This window comes from Triticum aestivum, chromosome 5A, assembly GCF_018294505.1.
Source record: "Triticum aestivum cultivar Chinese Spring chromosome 5A, IWGSC CS RefSeq v2.1, whole genome shotgun sequence".
In the NCBI taxonomy this organism is placed as follows: domain Eukaryota; kingdom Viridiplantae; phylum Streptophyta; class Magnoliopsida; order Poales; family Poaceae; genus Triticum; species Triticum aestivum.
The window spans coordinates 503,633,867-503,660,905 of NC_057806.1; the positions used below are offsets into that span (position 1 = coordinate 503,633,867).

The following is a 27,039-nucleotide window of genomic DNA, read 5'->3' on the forward strand; positions in this document are numbered from 1 at the left end:
CCCATTTTCTAATTGATTCATTACTCATTTGGCAGGACTGTCATTAGGGTTTGTTGTGTGTTGAGTGCTATCTACACTTAATGGTTCAGATGTATTTCAGTAATCTTTAGTACCTGTAAAGTTCACATGTTTCAAAATTCCAGCCCTAGGAACAGACACTAGTCATTTTGGATTGTTGGTCGTAGTGACATTGATCCAGATTACTACTGCAGGCCAGGTTTGTTGACAATTTTACTTGTCTTTCTTACTCATTCGATATGATATCCAATTATCCACGTCGATTAGTTGCAAACAGTAAGTGCTAAGACAAACTTTTTGATTCAGATTTTGGACGGTCTCTTACTGCAGTTACAATTCTGCATACTTGTCCTAGTGAGCTCACAAGTAAATGATTGATTCACTACATCTATGCTTGCCTTCTCATATTTGTTGTCAATATTCTTTTAGGGTGGACCACCTTGTTTCAAAATACAGGAACCGTAGACATGAGTGAACAGTATTTCTCTGTGTGATCTCTTCCATCATGTGTGGGCAACGAACACTGCATTGTATAGAAAGAAAGTGTCATTTCCAACTTTTACATAGGCTACGATCTTTTACATGGGATACAATCTGCCTACTTGCTTTGTGTCACACTACCAACACTCCACCCTTGAAGCTAAACATTATGCCACTCATAATTCCTTGGTTTATTTGTTCAAATACGAATTTGATATGATTCTAATGTTCCTACTTCAGTTTTGAAATGTGTGTCTGCCTGTTATAGAGACATAAGGGGTTTGTATTATCTGTGTGTGGTCTGGGCAGCACGGTTGAGGGGTGAACTTTGCATATGCAGCGGTTTATAGGGAGACACTCTTCAAGTTGAATCCGCAATGCATTCCATAGATAATCTGACTACTTTTTATGTTTTCATGAATCTCAGATTCTGAACAGCATCATAATGATTATGAGCTTGCGCGCATGAAAATAATAAAGCGAAACAATGCCATGGCTATCAAACTTGGCATTAAGGGACTGAAATCAAGTCTGGATGCAATGCAATGCAAACGCTCTCCACCTACAGATTCATGCTCAGAATATGATCCTAACCGTGATTCTGAGTTAGAGGGAGACCTAAGTCAATGTAGCTCCCTAGTGGAGGAGTCAGAGGCAGATGCCCTATCTTATTCACCCATCAAGGTGCTTGCTCTAACTTTCCACGGTTATATTGGTCGCACATATCTTGCAATTGATACTTTGCATTACTTCTACTTTGTTGCACTGCCATTAGCTTAGTTTACACACCGTGTATGTGAATACACCATACCTATCCATTTTCAATACATATTCCATCTGTCATCATACCATATTTATCCACTCAAATGATGTTTTTTGTGTATCAGACGTTCAAAAGGAAGATGGCGATTGCTGATCGCGGAGGAGTACAAGCAAAGTATTCGGAAAAGGTAGTGACACCTAATAAATCAAATAGCCCATTAGGTGTAGTTGCAATATCACCTGACCCGCAAAACACCCCAACTCTCGCAGACTCTAGCCCTACTACACTGGTCATTTCTAATGCCCCAACTCAACAGACCTTAACTGCAGCAAACAGTATGATGATGCCAGTTGACATAGCACCAGCTCTACGACGCAAAACCCCCGTTCCAGCAAAGTGTACACCAAATCCAGTTGCCAAATCCCTTTTCGAACCAAAGAGAGTCCCAATTGCAGCAAATAGGACCCCTGTTCCATTTCTTCCGAGTTTAGAAGACAAAGCTTATATTATTATCAGGAACTTTGTGCGCATCTTTCCTTCATGGAAAGATTATATTGCAGACATAGAACAATTTCCAGTGTTCCTCCGCAACTTACGCGTAAATAATGTACTAATGTTATTCAAGGTAATTACGGCATATGTTTCTGCTGACACAAGACACAAGATTTCATTCTTTTAAATAGGTGAGGACCAAACTGGATTGTCAAGAAGAACAAGGGTTGGTTGCACTTTTCAAGCACTTGTTGATGAAGTATCGTTCCTACCTGAGGCAAGCACACTTCGATGGCAAGTCTCTAAACAAAATTTCTGTAAGTCTCCGGTGCTACATTTATCCGACAGTGACTGGAATAATCTTGTTACACATTGGTTTCGTCTGCAGCGTAAGATACTGTCTATGATATCACATCACAATTTGAACTACATTTCTGCATTTGCCTTAACGTCTCACTTGTACGAAAATTGTTAGCAGAAGAACACTCATTCTCAAGGGACCACAAAATCTTGCAACTATACTGCACATGGCATTGCTCTTGTGAGTACCTCTTGCCCTGTATGATCATACTTACTTTCATAGATGTTTGATTATGTAGCATCACTGCACATGTTAGCCTTGTTATCGTCCATTTGGTGGATATTATAAAATCTGTATGGACTCTTATATAAATTTAGAATCAACCCAATGCTTTTGAAGAGGTTTAGCTCTGCAGTCCTCTTGTAAGGACTGAACGTCATCTATCACTATACTTACATTAACAACTACTCCCTCCGTCCCATAATATAAGAACATTTTGTACAGTACACCAGTGTTCAAAACACACTTTTATTATGGGAAGATGGATTGGTTCATTGTGTAGCATTCTGCATCTTATCTCCCTCGCCCACCATTTACTAAAATATATCAGATCTATATTTAATCTTACCAAAAAGTTGAATACACAGACAATGCCAGTGCAGAAGGGTAGCCCGTTGGTCTTGTCAGTACATTTTCCCCTGTAACACTTGTACCTCCAGGGATTGGTAGTTGATTATGTAGCATGAATCTGCATCTTCTCTTCATTATCCTCTATCCCTTCCAGTATTATCATATCTATAATTACTCTCTACAAAATGTAGAGTACAGGCAATGCTTAAGAAGAAGATTATGTGCTGAAATTCCTGAGTTATCCTTCCCTTGACATGGAGAAGGGCAATATAAAGCTGGTGTTAACTGTTAATGTAAGTCAGTCCTTCTAAAGCCTTTATCCTCAACTGCTGTTTAATTTGCTCATACTCCCTATCGTTTACTGCTGTTTAGTTTGTTGTTTCTATCAAAATGCATATTCGTAAGAAGCGTAAGTTCCAAGTTTTACTTGTAAAATCAAATTCCTTATTCATATCATGCACATTACTCAATACTCCCTATATATATGCTTGTTTTTGTGGATCCATAATCCAGTGTGTGGTGAAGCAGCCCACGTTTGCACCTTGTCATCTCCTATTTTATCTTACTGATGTGGCTGATGATATGAACAACATGCCACGCATATTAACCAAAATAGATATAATGATTTTATTTGCCCTTCATCTATGCTTGTTATGTTGAGATGGTAATCAAGTAGTGTGGTGAAGCTCCCCGCATTATGAACAAAGCAGATCATGTTGTTGATATTTTGAACTTACTCTTTATTTTCTAATTTGAAATTGGATGGAATTGACAGCACAATTATCATCTTTGTTTATACATGTGGAAAACCTGTCATCTCTCTACTTGTTTCAGGGTGATATGCCTGATGGCATGCACAAGTCTGTTGAAGGATGTGAGACAAGCCCAACATATATTGCATCAAAGAAGGCAAAACATCTTCAAGATAGCGAGACAACCCCAAAGTCTTGTCTTGATGCAGTGTTCAAGTTACTTGAGACTAGCAGTCAGACAAGCTCACAAAATTCACTATCTGAATTAGTTCGACTTCTTCAGTCCCAAGTTCTAGCAGAAAGGCATTCTGCAACTCAACTTCGATTTGATGGCCTATCTGTAAGAAAGATTGCGGAGAACACCAATGAGAACCTCATTGCTAAACAGCTACACCTGGAAGCTATGACCGACATGCTAGGCCGGTCTCACAGCCTTGCTCAGTAGCTTGCGCAGCAGTTCCCGCGCAAGGCTAACCTTTTTTGAACTGTCTTGGAAGTGGTCTTGGTTCAGTATTATTTTGTTACGCTGCAATGGTGCCAGTTTTTGTAATCTGCTTCTTCGTTGCGCTTTATGATCACTAGTGGTGAACTTCGATGCCCAGTGGATGTAATATACCATAAATCCTTTATTGTATAGTGTAGGTTTATTCTAAGTTACTATGCCATAATTTCTTTATTGTATAGATTAGGTTTGTTCTTAATTGCTACTCCCTCCGTTTCGAATTACTTGTCGCAGGTATGGATGTATCTAGATGTATTTTAGTTCTAGATACATTCATTTCTGTGACGAGTAATTTGGAACGGAGGGAGTACTAGTTACTGCCATAATTTGCGATCTGAAAAAATTCTGATGTAGTCGACCGGGCCGAAACATTCGCCTCTAACGGGCCTAGTTTTTAGCGGGCCACAATTGGGCCGGCCTGCATCTTTCTTAGGCCCGAATGGCCATTGGTGCCTTCACACTTTGCGCCAAGCCCACAACTTATTTCGGCCTATATTCGACCCAAATTTTAGTTGGGCCTTTTGTGGACTCATCGCCTAGATTGGCCCAGGTAACGTTGGGCCATTAACAGGCTGAATATTCTACTGGCCCGTTACGGCCCAGAAGAAACCATGGGCCTTTAGTAGGCCGAAATGCATGTTGGGCCTCAATTTTCACTAGTCGTCGACGGGCCTTCAGCAGGCTGAAATGTAGACCGGGCCTTTTTTGGCCCAGTTATATGATAGGCCGTTACTAGGCCAAAACATATCTTGGGCCTTAGTTGGCCCACTGATATCGTTGGCCTTTAAGAGGCCGAAAGCTTAGTACATGCATCAACGGGCCGAATTATACGGCATGCCTTTAACAGGCCCAAAGTCATGTTGGGCTGAACTTTTGCCACCTTTATCACGGGACGTTAGTGGACCGGATGTCGCATTGGACCATATATGGCCCATGGGCAGCACGGGCCATTCCCAGGCCGAAAGACACACCGGGCTAAAATGGGCCCATGCCTACATCGGGCATCTAACAGGCCAAAATTCACTAGGATGTAATTGGGCCCAAATATTCGGCGAACAATTAACGAGCCAGATATGGCTTCCGGCCGTAAATGGGCCTTTATTAAACATGCCGTTATTGGGCTGGCCCACTAGTACCTGAGTAAGTACTATGGGCCTTTGACTAGGCCGACCTTTTTAACCTATATGGGCCTCTATTGGGCCCTGCCATGTGTCGGCGTATCATAGGCGTGTCTCCTCTAATGGACGGGCGACATCTGGCCCACCGAGGAGCAGACATGTGTTTCCTCCGGCCAATGTGAATTTTACACGTGGAAAATCACCATTTGTCAGGACTGTTAACGGGTTATCGGATCCAAAACCGGACCCAATAGCTTAACGGCGAGCCGTTACGGTGGATGCCACGTGTCGATCATGCTTGACGAAAGCACTTCTATGACGCACGATTTATCGTCATGAAAGTGGACACTTCCGTGATGATAATTTTGGTAATGTCATGGAACACTTCTACGACAACACATGTATGACTATCTTGATTCTGTCATAAAATCGTCATGGATGTACATGCATGACAGAAAACGCGACCTAATATGACAAACACGTATCATCACGGAAGTGTTTTTTGTAGTGTAAGGATCAACTGAGATATTCTCAAATCATTGGTTCACTCATGTATCTAGTGAGCGCAACGGGGCCTGACATCGCTTTGTTATGAGCAAATTGAGTCGGTTTGTTTCCAACCTGGGTGATGTGCATTTGCATGCTATTGAGAGAGTTATGCGCTATCTGAAGGGTACTATGAACTACAGACTTCACTATATGGGATACCCATTGGTACTTGAAGGGTATAGTCATGTGAATCGGATCTCTGATGCTGATGAGATGAAGGCCACAACTGGGTATATGTTTACTCTTAGAGGTGGCGATGTTTCCTGTAAGTCTTGCAAGCAAATGATCTTAACGGGATCGACAATGGAAGCAGAATTAACAGCATTAGACACATCTGGTGTCGAAGCAGGATGGCTTCGAGATCTTTTGATGGACTTGCCATTGGTTGATAAACCGGTTCCGGCTATCCTTATGAATTGTGACAATCAGACTGTCATCACCAAGGTGAAGAGTTCATAGGACAGCATGAAGTCCAACAAACACATAAAAATGAGATTAAAAGCTGTCAGAAAATTAAGAAACTCCAGAGTGATAGTGTTGGAGTATGTCCATACGGCTAAGAATCTGGCAGATCCCTTTACAAAAGGGCTATCACGTGTTGGGATAGATAATGCATCGAGGGAGATGGGTATGAGACCCACATAAGTTGCCATGGTGGTAACCCAACCTATGTGATCGGAGATCGCGTGAAGTAGGACCTGGGAAAACAAGCCAGTGGTAAACTGAGGAGAGTAACTATACTAACCCACTCCGTTGGAGATGCAATACTCTCAATACTATATGGTAGGATGACTATTGTTTTAATGTGTTCCAAAGCTTATATAAGCAAGATTGCTGTCCTACAGAGCGATCTTTGGAGAAACACACCTATATGAGCCCAACTCCTGGTCACAGTCTATGAGATTAGGGTGATCTCTAGCGAGCTCATGAATAGGCCATGAGTGTGACTTATATGCTCCACCCGAGGGGTCAGTCTTCGGCAGCCTAGTACTAGTAAGACATGTGGTGAAGCTTCTCTACGTCAAACTGACAATTCAAGGCTTAGTCCATTGTTCAGTTATGAAGGAGTGTAGCTTCTTGCTCTAGGTGAAGTTCAACCTTAACAGGTCTTCACTGAAACACTGGTATATCGAAACATCAATTGGAACAGAGGACACAATGGGTCCTCGAGATCTGTTGGGGGATTGCTGAAATTTGGGGTGGACTTTAGGCCCATCTAGCAATTTTTGGAAATCTCAAGGGCCCATGTGGGTTTATTGGCACTAGGTGTAGTGGGAAGTTTAGTCCCACCCTGCTAGTGGAGAAGGATTTGGACCTCTTTATAAGGGATTGTCTTCCACATGCTATTGGAGCTTGAGAATAGAAGAGCCCCTCGCGCACCCCTCCTCCACCGCCCGCCTCGCCATGCCACGCCACGCCACGCCTCGCCGCGCCGTGGGTTGCGTGAATAAGCTGAGCCGAACTCACACCTACGCCCTTATTTTTGCCAGTCACTAACGGAGAGTTTCTGACAGCTGGGTCACGATCTGATACGTCGGATCGTGGGATGTCACGGACGTGGGTCGAGCCCGCGGCTGCGCCTATATAAGTGCGCGGTGTCTCCTAACCCTAGCCGCCACGATCAGATCACATCTTCTACACGCGCACGCCCACCGCTGTTCTACTGCTGCCGCCGGTGACTCCATCCCGTCCGCCGCGCACACGGTCGACCGGAGAGCGGGTCTTCGAAACCCCGCCTCTCCCGATCCTATATGGGAGAGGGGCGAATAGGTTTTTGGGAAGCGACTACGTGACTGCTCACTGTTCGTCTACTTCCTCTACGTCTGCATCGCCCTCATCGTCACCATGTCCACCGACGCCGAACGTGTCGCCGCCGAGAAACTTGAAGCCGACAAGAAGGCCGCCGAGGACGCCGCTGCTACCACTGCCGCCGCGGCTTCTGCTTGGCCTACTGGAGGGTATAACACGTTTATCCCGCTCGTGTTTATATTCGTATTAGTAGTATGTGTAGATGTATCTACTGTTTGCTTAGTACGTGCATGTTTAGATCAGAGTCAGTATGTCGTTAATTCAGTCAATGCCATGCTAGTGATTTATCTATGGATTAAATTAGTCAAAAAATTGCCTATTTACTCAGCATAGCCAACCTGCTAAAGGAAGCACGGCGAGGTTAATGCTATGTAAAATAGGACAATGGAATGAAATTACCGGAGGTCTTCTGAAATAAAACGCTTCATCTACTGAATTACTCCTGCATACGCATATTCTTTGCACGAAAATTTGTATCAAGACATCATCCTGCATACGCATCTTCATTGCAAAAAAAAAATTGTATCAAGACATCTTAGCTGAAACCCAGAAGCAAAAACATTGCCAGTGTTGTGATGCAAGCACTTGTAGAAGGCCTGATGGGAGACTGCGGCTTGGAATGACTTGATCGCTTGCATTGCGCTACACGAACTTGAGCTAGAGACGGGCCAATGACCGCACTAGATGGCGTCTAGAGCCATCCGGGTTTTCTCTACTACATCGCTCTACAAGGCGATCGCCCCCACTCCGGGCCCTGAGGCGCTTACCGCCATCTGGGAGATCCGGCTCCCCTTGAAAATTAGGATATTCCTGTGGCAATGGATTCGCGGCCGCCTCCCATCTGGGGTGGAAATCCTGAAGCGCAACGGCCCCGGCGATGGGCGTTGCCCGCTCTGCGGGCCTAAAGAAGATTCGAACCATATCTTCTTCACCTGCTTGTCCGCGCAGTTCCTCTGGAGCTGTTTTCGCGAGATTGTTGGTGGTAGTTGGGACCATAACAACTTCCCCGATCTTTTCGCCGAACTCCAGGCACTGCCACCCTCGTCCCGCCACATTAGATGGCTGACTATCGGTGTGCTTGCCTGGACGCTGTGGACTATTAGGAATAAGCTTGTGATTCAGCGTATACCTCTTCGACGCGCTACTGATGCTTTGTTCAAATGGTCTGGTTACTTGCAGCTTTGGCGGCCGCTTAGCCGCCCCAGGGAGAGAGACGCCATCACCTCCATCACCACCCAGCTTCGCGCGATGGCTCTCCGCATGGCACCGCCGCTTCCCCCACCACCACCTGAGCCAGATTAGCTCTTCTCCGTCTATGACGCCGCAGCCGTGTGTTGTCTGTGCCATCCTTGTGGTGTTTGGGCTTGTTATGTTGTGTTCACAGCTGATCCTGTGTTGTGTGTGGTGTTTGTGCGTTTGTGTTGGACTTTAGTGCGGTGGCGTTGTGTGTGTGTGTCTCTGTGTGTGTGTGTGTGTGTCGGATGATCCCTTGTAGACTTTGTGCTTGGTGGTTGCTTTATTTATAAAGCGGGGCGAAAGCCTTTTTCATGCGGATTAGCAAAGAGTTTTCCATTTCCCCCGCAAACAAAAAAAGAGTGTTCTCTTTTTCATGCAAAATAATACCGTACAATTAGCAGTGTTAAACCTGTACGATGCCTAAGTGTCAATCATACTATGTAGGTATCAATTATTCGAGATCGCCATTGTCCAAGGTCGACAAGTATCTTCAACTATGCATCAGGCAAAAGTTCGCAGTAGTCTAGCAGACATATTCTGCCTCCATTCTCCTTTAGATGTCGATTTACAATGTACAAATGCAGCCTTCCAAAGACACGCAAACAAACAATATGTCAACTAGTAACTTTGATGAACAATGGACTTAATGGCATTGATAAATCAAATATCACATTGGCAAAAAAAATCATTATGCCCTCCTGCTACAGTGTGACATTATCATGTTTCAATATGGAGACAAATACAAATTCTGTATATCTGTAATTCCGTATACATTGCATCATCTACAACATGCTTTATTTCCTTAGGTGCTCCGTACAAACCTTGTTATTTTGGACACTACATATAAGACTTGACTTGCGTCATATAAAATTAAGAAGAGGATAGAGTTTGTATTACAAGACCCAAGGTACATAAGCATCACTCTCCCGGCATAATAGTTCCAATTTTTTTTGCTCACGGATACCTAAAGGTTGGCCTCACATTTAATGTTATTGAGCAAGATTGTCGTTGGCATTGTAAGAGATGCCATAGCCAAAACTCTATGTCCATGGTATATAAGCATCCATGTCCTCTCATTCCAAATGGTCCAATCCATTAACATTGTAAGAGATGCCATAGCCTCTCTAGTGGGTGTGTTGGTGTCGGATCGTTTGGTCCACCAATCTTTGATGGATCCGAGGTGCCAAGCCGAAGCATTGAAGTCAAGTAAGTGTAACCAATCATTCACTAGGTTCCAAAGACGAATGGTGAAGCAGCATTTGTAGAAGAGGTGCGGCCCGAATTTCTGAACTTGTTTCATAGGGGACAAAGATCATACTTAGGCTATCCGTGCTTGCTAGTCTCTTGGCGGTCCAGATCCTATCTTGGGTAGCCAATCAAGTGAAAAATTTGACCTTGGGGGGACCTAGACTTCCACACCATATGGTATTGGGAGAGTAGAAAGTTCCCTAAGAATTGAGCCGCATAAGCGGAGGCCGCCATGTAGTGCCCAGTATTCATGTGTTTCCGCACAATATCATCCTCGGCGGAGAGGTCACTGGCCCATATAATTGCATAGCCATTAGCCGGTGATACAACATGAATGGAAACAAAGCGAAGAAAGATGAGTTGTTGTCAGGTGTGCGTGTAATTTCTTTGTTTATTGACAATATTTAGTTACAAAAAATGTTGGTTAAAAAATCTAAAAAGTTAAGAACAAAAGTGAAAACGGGGAAAACCAAAAACTGATGCCAGTTCTGAACACACTTGTCGATGCAGTATGTCATATGGATTTTGGACAGAGCATGAAATTAGGCGTGTGCAGTTCAATGGTTCCCATTCCTACATGCAAAGGGGACACAAACTTTGTAATTTGGGCTTGGCTTTAGCATCAAGGTCGATTATGGTTGTCAGGCTGTATATCTGTTTATTTTTCCCTGCGAATTGGGCTGTATATCTGTTTGGTTGACCTACTGTTACATGTTTTCACCATGATGAGATTAATCGGAAAAAAATGACAATGCTATGAACCTCGTGCAAAGATCGTGAACTGCTTCTAGAAATATCAGGAGAAAAGAGTGTATGCTTCTGTTCCAACTATGCATGCAGCCTGTTCCTAGTCAAACAGCCAAACACATCTGTTTGGCATGCCTGCCGAAACACAAATTGAGTGATAGCGCTTTGTTGTGAACTTTGGCAACGACCAATTCCTACATAAATAGTAACACCCTGCGGCCTGCCCCTTTGTAGATCATCTTGGTAGAGACCGAGAATGAATATACATATACACGTATGATATATCACACATTGCAGCTGTTCTATGTGATATTGGAGATAAACTAACCACAGCGATGCGGCCACATTGCTCCTGTGCCGTATTGGTGGAAAAGAGCACCACCCGTTGGCCAGACTTGATCAAGAGTCTGATACCTGCTGTGAAAGCCGGCCATTAATTGGACCATGTGACTTGCTGGCGACATCCACATTTGTCCTCTACAAATGTTAGAAAATAGAGTCTTTTGTCAAAAGGTCGGCCTCGGGCTGGAGAGTAGTCATCACACTTGTAAATACTCAACAGAAGTAAGAACGAGGAGAGAAGGGAAGAAAGAAGACACGACCAATAATAACAAGTAATAAGATCCTCTAGATACTGTGGCACACCCAATTTCGAAAACATCGGACACGAGGAGCTCCCAGCATGCATGTCATAAGAAACAGTAGCAGCACTCTTCCAGACAGCAGCTGCAGCATGGAGCAGCCAACCTGCGAAAGGAAACAAGCGAGGTTAATGCTATGCAAAGTAGGACAATGGAATGAAATTACTGGGGGTCTTCTGAAATAAAACACTTCATCTACTGAATTACTCCTGCATACACATCTTTGTCGAAAAAAAAATTTGTATCAAGACGTCATCCTGCATAGTATGAATCGACACTTGGGCATGCTACAAGTTTAACACTGTTAACTGAAACGAAAACTGTTTGCTAATCCATAAGTTCAAGGTTTGGTGCCCAAAAAAGATGTGTGCAGCCGTAAGTCCTTCCACAAGTCCTTGCATAACAACACTGGCAATGTTTTTCCTGTTGAGTTTCAGCTGACAACCAGTATATTATAAATAGTTGATTACAGACGCTTCTCAAGGGATGTATTTTTTAGTGGACATGAAACATTAATCAATCCTAGAGGACATGAACATCTATCAGTTATTTGAGATTACCACTGTCAAAGGTCAACGACTGCCTGCAACTCTGCATCAGGCAAACGTGTGCAATAGTCTAGCAGACATACCCTGCCTCCATTCCCTTTTAGATGTCAATTTACAATGTACAAATGAAGTCGATTTACTGAAACCGGAAACACAATGGCGGGGCACATCCTTTGAGTGGATAAATTGAGGGTGTCGGTGTAAGTCCGCATTCGATGCAAAGTGACAAACCTTGGGCAACATCTATGTTGTGAATGAAAATAGTAATCAGAATGGAAGATGAATTGGACATATGTGACACGTGCACGATTATTAGTCTTCTCTCCTATTTATTTATCTCTACTACTTAAAAAAGAATGTAAGGTTCTCATTTCACCTCTCCTTCATCCAACTTTTCTTGGATCCGGCTTGCCTGCTCCCTCTCCATACTCCCGTCCGTGCTCCCATTTCATCTTACGGCTGTCTTTTTCTCTTTTTTCTTTCTAATCTAATCATCTCACCCCCTGATTTTAAGGGGTGAGGCCGGGCCTTATTTTGTTCCAATCTAATCATGTCACGTATGCGGGAGCACGGATGGGCGCACGTCGGGGAAGCAGGCAAGTCTCGTCCACTTTTCTTATATACGTCCCACCCTTTCCTTTTCCTATTTGATTTTTTCCCTACCATCTCAGGTTTTTCACCCATTCATTCTCCCTAAAATAGAATCAATTGTCTCATGTTTTATTAACTTAACAAAATAAAAACATATTTTGTTTGATAAATCATTAAATCCTTACCAAGTAAGTGCTTAACAATAAAATGGCAGTTAAAAATTATAACGACTGCATAGAAAAACCTGCTAAGATTTTAGCGCATCAATCAATATAATAATAGATGTACATTCACGGGCTAATCTACTAGACTATTTATTATTCCGTTGCAATGCATAGACAATTGTCTAGTATATATATTTAAAAAGAACGTAGGGTTCTGTCGTCCATCTCGTTCTTCATCTAACATTTTCCATTCTCTCTCGTTTTTTATTGATTTACCAAATAAAATTATGTTTTGTTTGACAAGATAATAAGTTCTTACCAAATAACTGATTATCGAATAAAATCCAAGTTTTGTTTTGGTAGCTTAATCACGGGCGTGATTTAATAAACAATTATTTAGAGGGAAGGTAATCATGAGGTACCATACTATGAAATATTTACCTCTGTTGCAACCCGCGGACAGTAAATATAAAGTTTCGGGATCCCTCTCCTGTTAATTTCTAATAATTAAGAAAGAAAAAAACATCAAACCCGTCCCCTCGCGCCTCGTCTTATCTGCGACTGGACTGAGGTTCGGGGGCGCGCGCCTAGATCGCGTTGCGGGTTTTGACGCGACGGGCAGACAAGAGAGGCGCCGACGGTCGGAGCATGGAGCGGCAGCCGGAGCAGCGTCTCCCCGAAGCCCAGATCGACGGTAAGCCGACGGCTGGATCCAGCGAAGAGCCCACGCCCCTTCCTCGCCCGTTGTGAGTTCGGGGATGGAACCGTCGGAAATTAGGAAGAATCGAGTCGAAGTTTTCTTCTTCTTTCTCTTCTTATGCTTGATATGTGTTTGTGCTATTGCATGTACTAGTAACCACAACTATTTTGTGCTACAGATGGATCGGCTGCTTCATCACTGGCTATAGGAAACGGATCGGTCTGCCAACAAGAGGATAATTCTCGTGATGGCACAGGAGGGGAATATTCAGGGCCAGAGCTTCCAGAGGTACAGCATCAAACGCGAGTAATGAAAGACCCCCACTGCACAGATTGGATTGGTGGATATATGCTGGCTACCTAAATAAGACATGATTGTTTTAGCGCTGCAATTCATACATTACTGCTTGTCTTCTGTTCCAACTACTATCTCTGTTCCCAGATTCAACTCTCCGGCAGAAATCGACCCCTTGTTATCACATTATTAAGTAGTTTTGAGACAGGCGTTTGTCGGTTACCGTGGGTCACCTTCTTTTGCAAGCATGCATCATAAAGCTTCACATATATTCTTATATCTCTTCACAAGTCGGCCCCTGAGCTATAATTACAAGGGTAGATTTCTAGATTGGTCATCAGACCTTACAACATCCATCAAGTTTCATTTTTATCAGGACAGTAACTATGACCTAATTTGCCTCAGTAAGTAACTGCATTTGATAAACTTGACATCATGATTCCCTTCCATATCCTTGAGGATGTTGTCTAAAATCACAATACCTCCCTTCTCTGTGAGACTGTGATCCATTTGGCTACAGCAGATATTCATGTACATATCCTTCTATGTGTATTGGAAATTTGTAATGCTTGGCAATAGATATATCATAGGACTGTCACCACATTTATATAGTCTAGAGTTAATTTTTGAGTGTGTTCTAATGTTTCAATTCTTCTCCCATTCTTGTGCATGCAGGACATTTGGTGTCATATACATTCCTTAATGACGCTCCGAGATGCTGCTCGTGCTGCCTGTTTGTCTCGTACCTTTCTGCGTTCCTGGAGATGCCATCCCAATCTCATACTTGATCATGGAATACTATTCCAGTTGAGACATGTCCTCGCCAGCACAGTGAATCACATTTTTGAAAATCACTCGGGCATTGGTGTGAAGACACTCAAACTAGATTTCTCCTGTTACCACGAGCCCAAGGCCTATTCATATCTCCATAGGTGGCTTCGGATAGCTGTTACACCAGGCACTGAAAAACTTGTCGTTCTGTCTGCGAGTGATGTAGCATTCAACTTCCCATGCTCAATCCTATCTGATGGGAACGGAATCACGATCCAGCATCTTCACCTTGTTGACTGTGGCTTCCATCCCACAGTCAGTCTTGTTTGCATGAGGAGCCTGACAGTGTTGCATTTCGATCGTGTGGCAGTTACGGGGGACGAGTTAGGGTACCTTTTCTCCAGCTGTGTTGCTTTGGAGCAGTTGAAACTCAGGAGATGCTCCAAGATAACTTGCTTGGAGATACCTTTCGAGCTGCAGCGGCTCAGCTACCTGCAGGTGTCGGTATGCCACAAACTGCGAATGATAAAGAACGAAGCTCCAAATATTTGTAGTTTTGACTTTTTAGGTGACCGTATAGAGATCTCACTTGGAGATTCACTGCGACTGAAGAACCTAGATGTTCTGTGTAACAACGTCCTCCGTTATGCATGTGAAGAGTTTCCATCCAGTGCGCCGAATCTTGAAACTCTTAGCATATTTTCACGTCACGAGGTATATTCTAAAACCTTTTGTGATTATTCAGTAGCATTCTTCATACTTCATAGACAAAGTGGTACCTTGAAATGTTAATTAACACGTGCCACCTTTATGCAGGTAGCCAATACAGCAATGGCGTTCACGCCTAGCAAGTTCCTCCACCTGAAGTACTTGAGTATTTCTATTGCAGTAGCCTATGATTATTTGTCTCTGGTTTATTTCCTTGATGCTGCTCCGTCCTTGGAAACGTTCAAACTGTGTGTAAGTCACTGTTGATCCTACGAATATTTTTGAATGCACTCATGCATCCTGCAAACATAAACAGTCTCTATGGTTGAACGATTAATTGATTCTAGCATTTAAACTATTTTTTATCTTCAGGTACTGACAGGGCTACGACCCGCAGATGAACTACTTTTGGAAGATCCCTCACAGCTTCGGCAGATGTCAGGATACTGCCATCACAAGCTCCAGACTGTGAAGATCTCTAGGTTCTGCTCTTCAAAGAGCATGGTTGAGCTGGTGTCCCATATTCTTGAAAACTCAGTATCGCTGGAGTGCCTTACATTGGACACCACGGATTGTAGTTTCAGGTGTTCTGGCGACAGATCTACCAGATGCTCCGACTTGGTTAGACCCTGGGAAGCCGATAAAGCAGTCTTGGTAATCAAAAAATACATCAAGGGGAAAGTTCCCTCCACGGTCAAGCTAGATGTTGTGGAGCCCTGCAACCGGTGTCATGTCATTCTGCTAGATGGCGGCGGATGGATCAGAGCTTAGTCTCTTACCCACATAAACGTGGAGGAAAGACAACATTCAGATCCATAAACATCTTGAGAGCGTTACTAATGCTAGCTGGTATTTGACTGTCAGCAGTGGGTATAAATCTTGTTTCTCAAGTTGAAATGGTGAGGGAGTGGCATGTTGTTTCATCTTTCCACTCCGGCCCGTCAATTTTTACTTGTACTGTTGTACATCGAACCGCGATTTCGAGATGCTTGATGTACAAGTAAAAAGTGGCGGGTGTTTGATAGCGGTCACCTTGCTCATTGTTTCATCTTGAGAAACAAGACCTAGCGGCCTGATGTGGATCTAATATGCATCTAATTGCTCGTGGGACACATAGACACACGGCACCATTGTTTTAATTTCTTTTATTGAAACATTTTTATATTTAGTGAAAATAAGTTGAAATCAATTTTGTCTGTTACAAAGGGTTTTCCTTATTCTAATATAGATGCAAAGACGGTTGAATATACGAGCAATCCCCCCCTCCCCAAAATATGAGTTTTTTATGAGATTTAATAGAAAACAAATAGTAGATAAAACATGATAATCATAATAAAGATGATAATTGAACCAAGTAAAAAAATTTGGGTTCTTATTGCGACATACTACTAGGCAGGCATTTTCGGAGGAAAGACCAGTAGGTTTCGACCCTGTTCGAATTCTCTCTGCTCCACAAATGCAGCTTCCGAAGCGGAGGGAGCGGAAGCACAATGACAGGAGTGGCTCCATCTACCGCGGAGTGCTGCTCTGCTTTTCGTCCGGCAGCAGGCGGCGCCGACGCGCCTCCCGTCCCCTCGCCGCCTCGTCTTCTCTGCGTTAAAGCGAAACTGAACTGCAAGCTCGAGGGGTACGCGCCTCTTGTTGCGGGCTTTCAGCTGCAGACAGAGAGGTGTCGACGACGGCCGGACCATGGAGCGGCGGCCTTGCGAAATTCAGATCGACGGTAAGCCGCTATGCCCGTCGCGAAAATCCACACCCGAAAATTTAACCCCGCGGCGTTCATCTGTAGGGCTGGAGTGGAAAATTCGCCTGCTGTTAGTTCCAATCCCGTGCGGTGTTCCCCCTGGATCCAGCCAAGAACCCACCCGTTCCTCTGCCATTGTGAGTTGGTAGATCGAGTGACTGGAGCAATGGCTGTTCGGAGAGGAGATGGATATCACTGGCCGTAGTGTTCTGTTGGGCTGGATATCTTTTGTGTACCGGTGAAAGGACTAAACGATTCTTTCACAATATACTAGAGTTCGTACAGATTTGTCCAAACTTGTGAGGAATTGCAACGCTGCGCGATGCAGAAACTACCAAATGCTCAGTTAAAGTTTTTTTCTTATTACCTGAAGCGCATTGTTTTTTCAAGTCCTAGGTGTATGCCGGCAAAATGCCTGATCCTGTTCTGTTATTGCAGATGAATCGGCTGCTTCATTGGCTATAGGAAAGGGATCACCCTGCAAACACGATGGCAAAACAAGGAAATGTTCAGGGCCAGAACTTCCAGAAGTGAGTTACAGCATCAATTGACTTATACCTGATGGTGCAGTTAAGGCTGAAGTGTGCGTGCCACTGATTAATTGACAATAGATGTTGGGTCTGTGTGAGAATGTGAGGTCAAGACATATATAGTAGCCAGGGGTAGACTAGAAGCAAAGGGCAAGAACATGTTGTTCTCGCTGCCAAGATTGGGGTTATGGTTGACCGTTTGTTATCAGGCACTGTATTTGGATCTGATAGCTCTGTGTTTCTACTCACTTTTCATAACAAGCATCCAGTCTCATATGCGCCGTCCAATAATAGTGGGAGGGAGGGAGGGCGGGCAGCGGCGACGAGCGGAGGAACGTGCGACTGATAGGATTACAAAGAGATTAAGCATGATTAAAGATACAACAATATGGTGCTGTCAGCATGTTCCTTTAGTTATCCCGTTTATATTGTTACTATGTTGCAGCAGATGCTTTATCTTGAATTCCGTCTATTTACATCACTTATTTGCCGCTGCTACTGGAATTGTAGTAAGAGATAATGGTTAAGCAGTAGTTGCTGCCCAGTTGAATTTCTCTTTTGATCTATGTGTTCTATGATTTGTTATGAATGTTTGCATTTTGTTCAAATGTGACAAACTCCCTTTCTTTGAAACAGAGTTCCACTTGTAATTTGGAAGTTCTATAAAAGTGTGTCTCGGTGTGACAACCTGAAGGGGTGTGATCAGGAGGCAAAACTACGAACTGGGAGCTTGGCTATGGAGAAACAGAGCTGGATATTGCGTTCTCAATGTGAATAGAATGTCTCAGTGCTACTATGTTAAGGGGTGCAAGGGCATGATGTTTCTAATCTGATGCAATCTCAATGTTTACTAAGTATCTGTGTCTGAATCTGCATGTTTTGCTTGCTGCCTTGTAGGAGTCTCTCCCTTTCTTCTGTCAAATTTGGAACGCCTGATCATGTGAAAAACACTGGTTACTCTGTTTTCACGGATTACTATCTAACTGTAAGTCTGTTCTAAACCCTAAGCCCCATGTAAATCTGATGTAAGATTAAGCTATTTAACTTTAACTTAAAAGAATGACATGCTCTCAGTTGCTTGAATCCGTCAGACCTGAAAAATAGATATACTTTGAAAGCTTGATATATGAGTATGTAACTGAAGTAGTAGACATTTCTTATTCCATTTAAAAAGACATAAGGTTTGTTAGCCCTTTGAAATGGTTATGACATAATAAAGCAGGCTGGGGCATAGATTTGGGTGACATAAATTTATGACTTGCTCAGAAAATGCCAAGCAGAACTCCCAGCCATTGATCAGCTGAGAGCTTATGTAAGAACTATTTTGGAAGAACTTTTATTTAGCATGGCCAAACAAATAGTTGGGATAAAAACGACTTTCTCTGTTATGACGAACAGAAACAAATGAGAAAAGCTTCAGAGATAGCCAGGGGCGCAGCTCAGTCTTAGTTGCTCTAGAAAACAACCATGAGTACTCCCTCCTCCTTTTTCTGGGCTTGGGACCAGCTATGCATTCAAGATGACATAGGCGGAGTTACCTACTCCTACTTACACACCTAGAAAAACAAGAACACACTACATTTAGAAATATATTTTTTTTAAATTTCTTGGTGTTTTTCCTATTGTTGTTTTGATGCCATTTTCACCTTTTGAAAAAGATACTGAAATAGTAGCACATATACACACATACCCTTTTCCTAATTTTTTTGTGCTTTTACTTTTTGATTTCCTTTTTTTTGTCTTTTGATCTTGAAGGAACAACATATATAATGCATACACATACACATCTTTTTCTATTTTTTGTTTTTCCAACTGTTTCATATCTTTTATATATTTAGCTACCTAGGATTTAAGGATGGGAAACAAATACACACGGGAGCCGGGGCAATGTTGCACATAATTTTACTGACCTACAAAGTGAAAATTAATATGAGAATTGTGATCATTGTAAACAAACATAGCATGCTAACAAAAAAAAGCTATTGCAATTCAGTAGTATAATATGTTCTAGCCTCATATCCTTTTGCTACTAATCTGTTCCTAGCTGGCTTCATCGATGAGCTTATAACAACATTGTCTCTGAAGGGATCAAGATTTTTTCGGGTGAATTGGAGTGGCTTACTCATCTGGCTAAATCGAGCTAGGTGGCCTAGCTGGATGTGATACACAGGATTTCCCATCACGGAGAGATTTCTGTACAACTGCAAGGGCGTGGCAGGAAGGTATAATACTGTGATTAACTACTGATGCACTAAAGATTAAACCGAAAACACGAAGTACATAGTGAAATGTCGTAACACGGTGAGGTTTTAAAAACATTGCAATATGCACGATTATCGGAGTTTTGATGGCCATGTTATAAAAGATTAATTGTAGAATGGAAATATGTGGCACTAGAAATTTTCTGTTAAAGATACTAGTATAGTACGCTAACAATGGGTGTAATCAATCTGTTGTACCAATACCTAGCTTCCAGATTGTTCCTACCAGATAAACGAGACTTACAGCTGCCGTGGGAGGTAACTAGGAGGAAGAAATAAGCCGTACCGCTATTTGTGCTCAGTCAGAGATGTCCGTATCATCGATGAGAGGTCAAATGAATTCCATATTATATTGCTCCTCCGTATGAATAGAGAAAGGTACTGAAAAATTTCTTTGGCTGATGTCAACACGAGGGTCACGTGGATGTCCGTGGATTGCAGCACGCAGCGCAGATTTAGCAGCTTCCTTGTCAGACTCCGCACCACTGAACATCAGCTGTACCGACAGTACCTGCAGCACACCCAGGTTGTGGATGCCTGCAGGCGCTCTTCCATGTTCCTCCCATCTGTCCGCATCAAATTCTATTTCGAGTCTCTGGAGCTTGGGCATTGCCCCTTGCTCAAAAGACACCCATGGTGGCGAACAAATGAGGTCGAAATACTTGAGTGCTGGGAAAGCAGTCCCGCTCCCACTCCCACCACGGATGACAATTGTTTCAGCGATGAATATCAAAATATACATCTTGAGGTAGAGAAGGGCAGGCAACTTTGCAAGGATATCAATAGCTTGCGGATTCAACCTCTCGACCTCTCGATTCCAGCAAGATTTATGTCATACAGATTACCAAGTTGACCAATCCAGTTTGGAATAGTGGGCATGCGATCTTCTAGACGGAGTGTCTCTAGATTTCCTGTTAAGGAATGCAGATAATTCAGCTGATGACACATTGGTAGGCATTGATCACCGCACACATCTTCCGAAATGATAGCTAGATGTTTAAGGTTTTCACCAGCAAGCTTTTGGAGAGCAGAGCATAGAGCTACCTTTTTCTGGTCAGAGTTCCAAGTGTCATCAAAACGGACTTGAAGATCTCTGAGATTGGTCAGCTCCCCGAGGCCGTTTATACAGGCTACTGAGTTCTTAGACATATCAAACTTGCGTATGGTACGCAGGGACTTCATACGGCCTATGTCATCAGGCAAGACTACCTCTAATGGGAGAAGCAGATGCCGCAAGCTGGACAAGTCAGCTATTTTTTTTGTAAGGGTAACATCCTGGACATCTGTTATATCCAGCGTTTCCAGAGACCGTAGATTCAGAATTTCAGGAGGTACTACTAGATCAAACTCATCATCCAACATATCAAAGGCAATCTTCAGGTATCTCAGTTGGAGCAGCAGGCAAACTCCAACCATGTTGTCCAGAGTCATACGACATCTGTCAACCACTAGGACTCGAATAAACTTCAGCCTCGAAAATACTCCGTCAATACAAGCACCAAATGTTGCAAGCGATCGAACTTGTGTCAGAATAATTGCTTCTGGTACCGGGACACGATTCTCTTGGTCAGATTGCAAAGAGAGCCGACGGATCTTACTGGTGCCTCCACTTCGGACCCCAAATCTATCCATTACAGCAATGAAATTCTCATCTGCGGATTTGTTCAAGATGAACTCGAGCATCATGTCATGCAATCGACATGACAGCACCTCATCCTTGTAGTCTATATCTACAGGTTGGAGGATGCTCCTATTGACTAACTCATTGAAATAGTCCTTTGCAACATCCTCTCGATCTCGCCTATGTGGGCTACAAGGCACAAAATCTTCAGCAACCCATTGCTTCACCAAATCATCCGTCATGATTTCCCGATCCTCTGGATATATACCAAGATGAAGGAAGCATGCCCTCAAATGATGAGGAAGATGCATGTAGCTCAGGTTTAAGATTTGTGACATCTGTTTCACTGGTTCGAACTCTCTGTCGATGGTGCCCAATGAACTCTGCACCCTGTCCCAGTGCTCCTTTCGTTCCGGTGTCTTCTTACTGGCCAAAAAACCTGATACAACATTGATTGCTAGGGGTAGACCACCACATTTTCTTAATATCTCAGCCGAAGCTTCTTTTAAGTATTCAGGACAAGCATCTTCAGAGCCAAATATTCTTGTAAGAAAAAGTCTTCTTGAGTACTCTTCTTCGAGAGGTTTCATTGGATAAACGTATTCACGCCGATTAGAGCAGCAATCCAAAGCCACACTATCAATTCGTGTAGTTACGATTAATCTACTTCCGGAATTGTTGTCTGGGAAAGCACATCTGATAGTATGCCAGTCCGATTCATTCCACAAATCATCAATTACGATAAAGTACCTGTAAAATATTGTATTAGTCTACTGGCAAAACAATATAATTAAACCTCGTTCTGAACTAAAATCAGAAGGGCAATGAACTTAAGATGGATCTGACTTTGGACCAGCCTCTGTCTCCAGTGGCACTTGACAGTATTGCTCAAACCAGGCTTTGAGTAGTTCACCAGTGCGGCCATAATAATATTACCATTGACTTGAAGTTCCATTACTTTCTATCACCTCCTCTAATGGAATACCCACACATGGGAATTGCGAAATGTGTTGCAGGGATGCACATAATACAAAATAAATTTGGAGGGGATTTGATACTATTATCACTAACATTACATAATCAAATACGTTTGGTGGTATCTAGAAATAAACCAATACTGTTCTACATCATAACGTCAATTTGATAGCTAACTAGAAAAAAAGAGAGCAGCCAGGACTCATTTTTAATAGAAGAGGCTGGTGGGTGCACCTTGCCAACAGAGCATCTCTATGTTCTCAATTTTGACAGCTAATTAAAGAATAAAAAACTCAAATATAACAGCTTTATAATATTTTAATAGAATCTGCGATGTGATGTTTATAGTAGCCAATATAGATTCAGTTGAGAAATAATAAACCGTAAAAACAATACAATAAAGAGGATACCTTTTATGTTGCAGATGCTTGTTGAGCATGCTGACAAGGAGTTGAACATTAATATTATCCGATGGTGTTATACTCCCTCCAAACATTCTGAGCAGGATACAAAGAACCCCATTGATATCAGGTCTTTGGGAGACCGACACAAATGCTCGACAGTCAAATCGGTGTTCATGGTGTTGAAGTGTAGGTGAAGCATCGTATACTAAATTGGCAAGTGTAGTCTTGCCTAATCCTCCAAATCCCACAACTGACACTACCTTTAGGTGCTGGTCACCATCCTTTAGCATTCCAATGAGCTTATCCTTTTGTCCATCTATTCCGACAAGACCGGCAGCATCCTTATAGAGCACGTGCAGTCGGGGATCAATGGACACATGAGAAGATGTAGAGATGACTTCGTCAACTCTGAGCCGCTCTCGTCGAGCGCTGAGCTCTATTACAGCGGCCTTGATTTGATTGATCTGTTTGGATAAACTATATCCCTCTCTGAGATCTTTGAAAAACGGAAAAATCTTCCAAATGAACCAATCCTTAGCTCCATCTTGGCGATCCTGGAGCATGGAGCTGACGATAGAATCCTCGGTATCGTAGGTCAACTCCCTGACCTGGTCCCTCCATTGCCTGGTTAATGGATCAAGGTTCTCCATGTATGCCAACTTCTCAAGAACAGCCTTCATAGAGCTGAGCTCATCCACCAGTAATTCCACCTGTCTGCGGTCACTGCTGAACATTGCATACTCTGCCGCTGCAAGAGAACCAAGCTTCTCAAGGAGGGAGCATATCACCCCTGCTGCAACACTGGTCGCTAACTCCGCCATTAATTGCACTCTCCGGTTTCCCTCTCTCAAACTCCTCCGTGAACTACATGCATGTCTATGGATTTCTGTATGATCTGTGAGTACAGAATTGTGGCTTTGGCTTTAGTCGGCCATTGTATTCCGTTAGATGAGTTACCTCCACACAACTAGATATTTGTTCACTGGAACCCCATGTGTCACGTTGGCGACCAGTCAACGACTGTGACGCATAAGCAGTCCATTATTGACGAGTTGAAAAGTATTTCGCTTCCTTTGGTTCACTATAACCGTGAAATAGCATGTGTAAGTTTTTTTCCCATGAGGAAAGGCCATCATGGCAACCTTTATTGAAAATTAACAAAAGTTGCAGCCTTAAGGAAGTCGCTCAAGGTAAAATCAGGGGCTCATTGATCGAATTACAATCAATCCTGTTCTCAAAACAATACCTGGCAATCATATGAGCTATTCTATTATCATTTCTATGACAATGATAAAAAATAGCCTTCCCTATTACATTTACCAGACTAGCAGTCCATGTAGACAGTCTCTTTTGCAAGCTTCAATTACTTCTGTAGAATCTGACTCGGCCTTCACCTTACTGCCTCCCATATGAACTGCAAGAGAGAGAGAGAGAGAGAGAGAGAGAGAGAGAGAGAGAGAGAGAGTCGTGTCTGCATAGCAAGGGCTTCGGCCATTAGCAGCCATAAACTGACCTGCGTGATCTCTTAAGACCACTCCTAGCTAGAGCACCTGTGTTTTGATCAACCGCATTAAAATTTCGCTTCAGGAAGTGTTCTGGTGGTTTCTTCCAAACAGTGTCTTTAACCTTCAGATAGTATGTGCAAGTTAGTGAAGTTCCAACCCTTCTAAGAGTTAGTGAAGCCATTTTGAAAGCAAAGGAGGATTCATTTTGAGCAGCGATATACAGGAGAAAACCGTCTTAATTAAGTTGGTACCGTGGTTTCTAGAGTGCGATCCTTTTGATCCTTTCAGCTGGCTGCAGAATAATGCAGCCTGACCTTATCCATGGGGAATGGGTGGTTGGTCCTAAATGGCCAATATTTTGCGTGGAGTGGACTACACGAGAGATCAGCATCGACCTTGGAGTTGGTCCGTGAAGTTTGTCCTGCTCTATTCAAGTGGATGTGGCTCGTCCTGCATGACAAATATTCCAAGATTATCTTGCATTCTAGACTAAACCAGCCAATGAGCGTACTACACATCAGCATCATTCATTAACATCTGAAGGTGTCGATATTTTGATAGCTTTCTGAGAAGCTTCCCCCTACTTGCTCTCCTGAACCAGTTTTCAGTTCTAAGTTTGTTTGGACTCTTAAGCATGTACTACGTAGTTATCATATCACATGTCAGCCAATCACTACCCCTAATTGATAAAAGTATTCCCTCTATATATATCAGGTGCATACTAAATGCAGTCAAGTTCTGTAAAGATTAACCAAATTTATAGAAACCATATAAAAGATCCATGTTCCTAAAGGTTGGCCAAAGTTCTGTAAATGCATAATAATGGAAGCTCGATCTGGCATCTTCACCTTGTTGACTGTGACTTCCATCCTACAGTGAGTGTTCGTTGCTCGAGAGGCCTGACAGTGCTGCATCTTGATTGTGTGCGGATTACAGGGGACGAGTTCGGATATCGTTTTTCCAGCTGTGCTGCTTTGGAGCAGTTGAAACTCAGAAGATGCCCCAAGATAACTGGCTTGAAGATACCTTCTCAGCAGAAGCGGCTCAGCTACCTGCAGGTGTTAGGATGCCACAGATCGCGGATGATAAAGATTGAAGCTCCAAAGATTTGTAGTTTTCACTTTATTACATTTGACCAAGTAGAGGTCTCACTTTGGAGAATCATTGCGACTGAAGAACCTCGATATGACCTGTTGCCGCCTCCTCCGTTATGCCCTTGAAGAGCTGCCATCAATTGCACCGAATCTTGAAACTTTCAGCATACACTCACGTCGTGAGGCATATTCTAAAACTGCTCGTGATGTTTTTCTTGGAAGGGAACCTTTTGGGATTATTCAGTACCATCATGCATAGAACAATTGTGTACCTTGGAATATTAATTGACATGTGGCATATTTCTGCAGGTGGTAAATACAACAATGGCATTGGCGCCTAGCATGTTCCTCCACCTGAAGTATTGGGTATTTAGTATTCATGGGGCCTACAATTATTTTTCTCTGGTTTCTTTCCTTGCTGCCTCTCCCACCTTGGAGACACTCACACTCTCAATGTAGTTCACTATTCATTCTGCAAATATTTTTGAATGCATTCATCCTGCAATATAACAAGTCTTTATGGTCGAACCACTAGTTCAGATCTTTAAACTACTTGCCTTTTTTAATATTCAGCTACTGGTCTGGCTACCATCCATCGATGAATTGCTTTTTTGTGACCACTCACCTCCAAGGCACATGCCAAGATACCTGCATGACAAGCTCCACCCGAGAGTGGACATCTCTAGGTTTTACTCTTCAAAGAGCTTGGCTGAACTGCGTCCCATATTCTTGAAAATTCACCATCAATCAAGTGCCTTACATTGGAGACCCTACTGATCGTGGTTTCAGGTCTTCTGGTGCCAGAGATGCGGAGTCATCACGGTGCAGACGGGTATGCCCAGAAGTTTTGAGAGCTTAACTGTCAGCATTTTTTGGACGAACCTAGCGAGAGGACAGGGTGTTCCTGCAATTTGTTAAGAATATAAATAGATTTGCGGGAGCTTAGCTAGTGTCGTTTCTTTCAGTAGCCTAGTAATAAGCTAAGCTGCTCGTTACTGCTTGATTTTAAGTTAATAAGGTTGCTTCCAGGCCCGTGTGCTGGGGCTGTGAAGAGAGTGATTCGTGGGTTTGCAGCACCCTGCTGGTTCGTTGTGGAGCAGGCCGGGCGTTTAGCGTGTTGCTGTAGAAATCCTGTACTGAATCTCATCAGACACGACCAGGAGTTGCAGTAGAAAGGAATGAGGTCGTCGCTATTGCCCCCTCATAACTGGCAATTTTCTCTTCCTTGATAACTTCTGTATTTGCACTTCGAGTTTGGATTTGATTTTGTCATTAGCTGAGAACCTAGCGTCGCTCGGTTGGCCAGCTGCGCGAGCGCGCTGCCCGCCAGAGTTTGAGTCCTATATACTGGCATTGTGTGGTCAGGTTTGCTTCTTCTATATATAAAAATAAACCGTCAAGGGTAGTCCTGTCTGGTCTCATTTTTTTTTCAGAAGTTGTGAACATGCACTTTTTTTGAAGCACTTAAATTTGATTTTTTTTAAACATGAGAGAATGGGAGCACGTGGTACTTTACCATGGTACGATTTAGTTACTTTTCTTTTGAACCGGGCATTACCCCTTTCCATTACTGCGACATAACGGAAATACATCAAATGTCCAAAGAAAGAAGCGGGAAAGGGGAAAGCGAGTTCAGGCATCGCCGGAAAACCCACTGTAAGCACTCGCCATCGAGATTACCTACTGTGGGGTGAAAACCCGACGACACCATCACATCACAGCATCAAACCGCAACCAACAGACTGTTTAGTAATCAAGGACAAAAGGGCCTAAGCACCCAACCCACACAAAACCAGCAAGAACAGCTTCCCTTCTAAGCAATAGCAGCAGGAACCACCCCTTT

At 43.1% G+C, this 27,039-nt stretch overlaps 1 protein-coding gene and 1 pseudogene across 2 annotated transcripts; one reads left to right on the forward strand and one right to left on the reverse strand.

Moving 5' to 3' along the window:
- The first annotated feature begins 13,110 nt into the window (after positions 1-13,110).
- Positions 13,111-26,573, forward strand: LOC123104351 (uncharacterized). Of its 2 annotated transcripts, XR_006450291.1 has the most exons (10): positions 13,111-13,283; positions 13,468-13,577; positions 14,259-15,068; positions 15,171-15,314; positions 15,435-15,961; positions 17,245-17,336; positions 17,973-18,321; positions 19,422-19,558; positions 25,506-25,882; positions 25,986-26,573. XR_006450291.1 is itself a non-coding variant. In XM_044526181.1 (5 exons), the coding sequence occupies exons 1-5, from the start codon at positions 13,238-13,240 to the stop codon at positions 15,831-15,833; spliced, it is 1,509 nt and encodes a 502-aa protein (XP_044382116.1). In that variant the 5' UTR covers positions 13,111-13,237; the 3' UTR covers positions 15,834-16,120. The 2 variants fall into 2 exon arrangements, 1 of the variants encoding a protein (XP_044382116.1); XM_044526181.1 differs by lacking the exons at positions 17,245-17,336; positions 17,973-18,321; positions 19,422-19,558; positions 25,506-25,882; positions 25,986-26,573 and having other exon boundaries at positions 15,435-16,120.
- On the reverse strand, positions 19,577-24,786 carry LOC123104353 (disease resistance protein RGA5-like; annotated as a pseudogene).
- Positions 26,574-27,039: the final 466 nt, after the last annotated feature.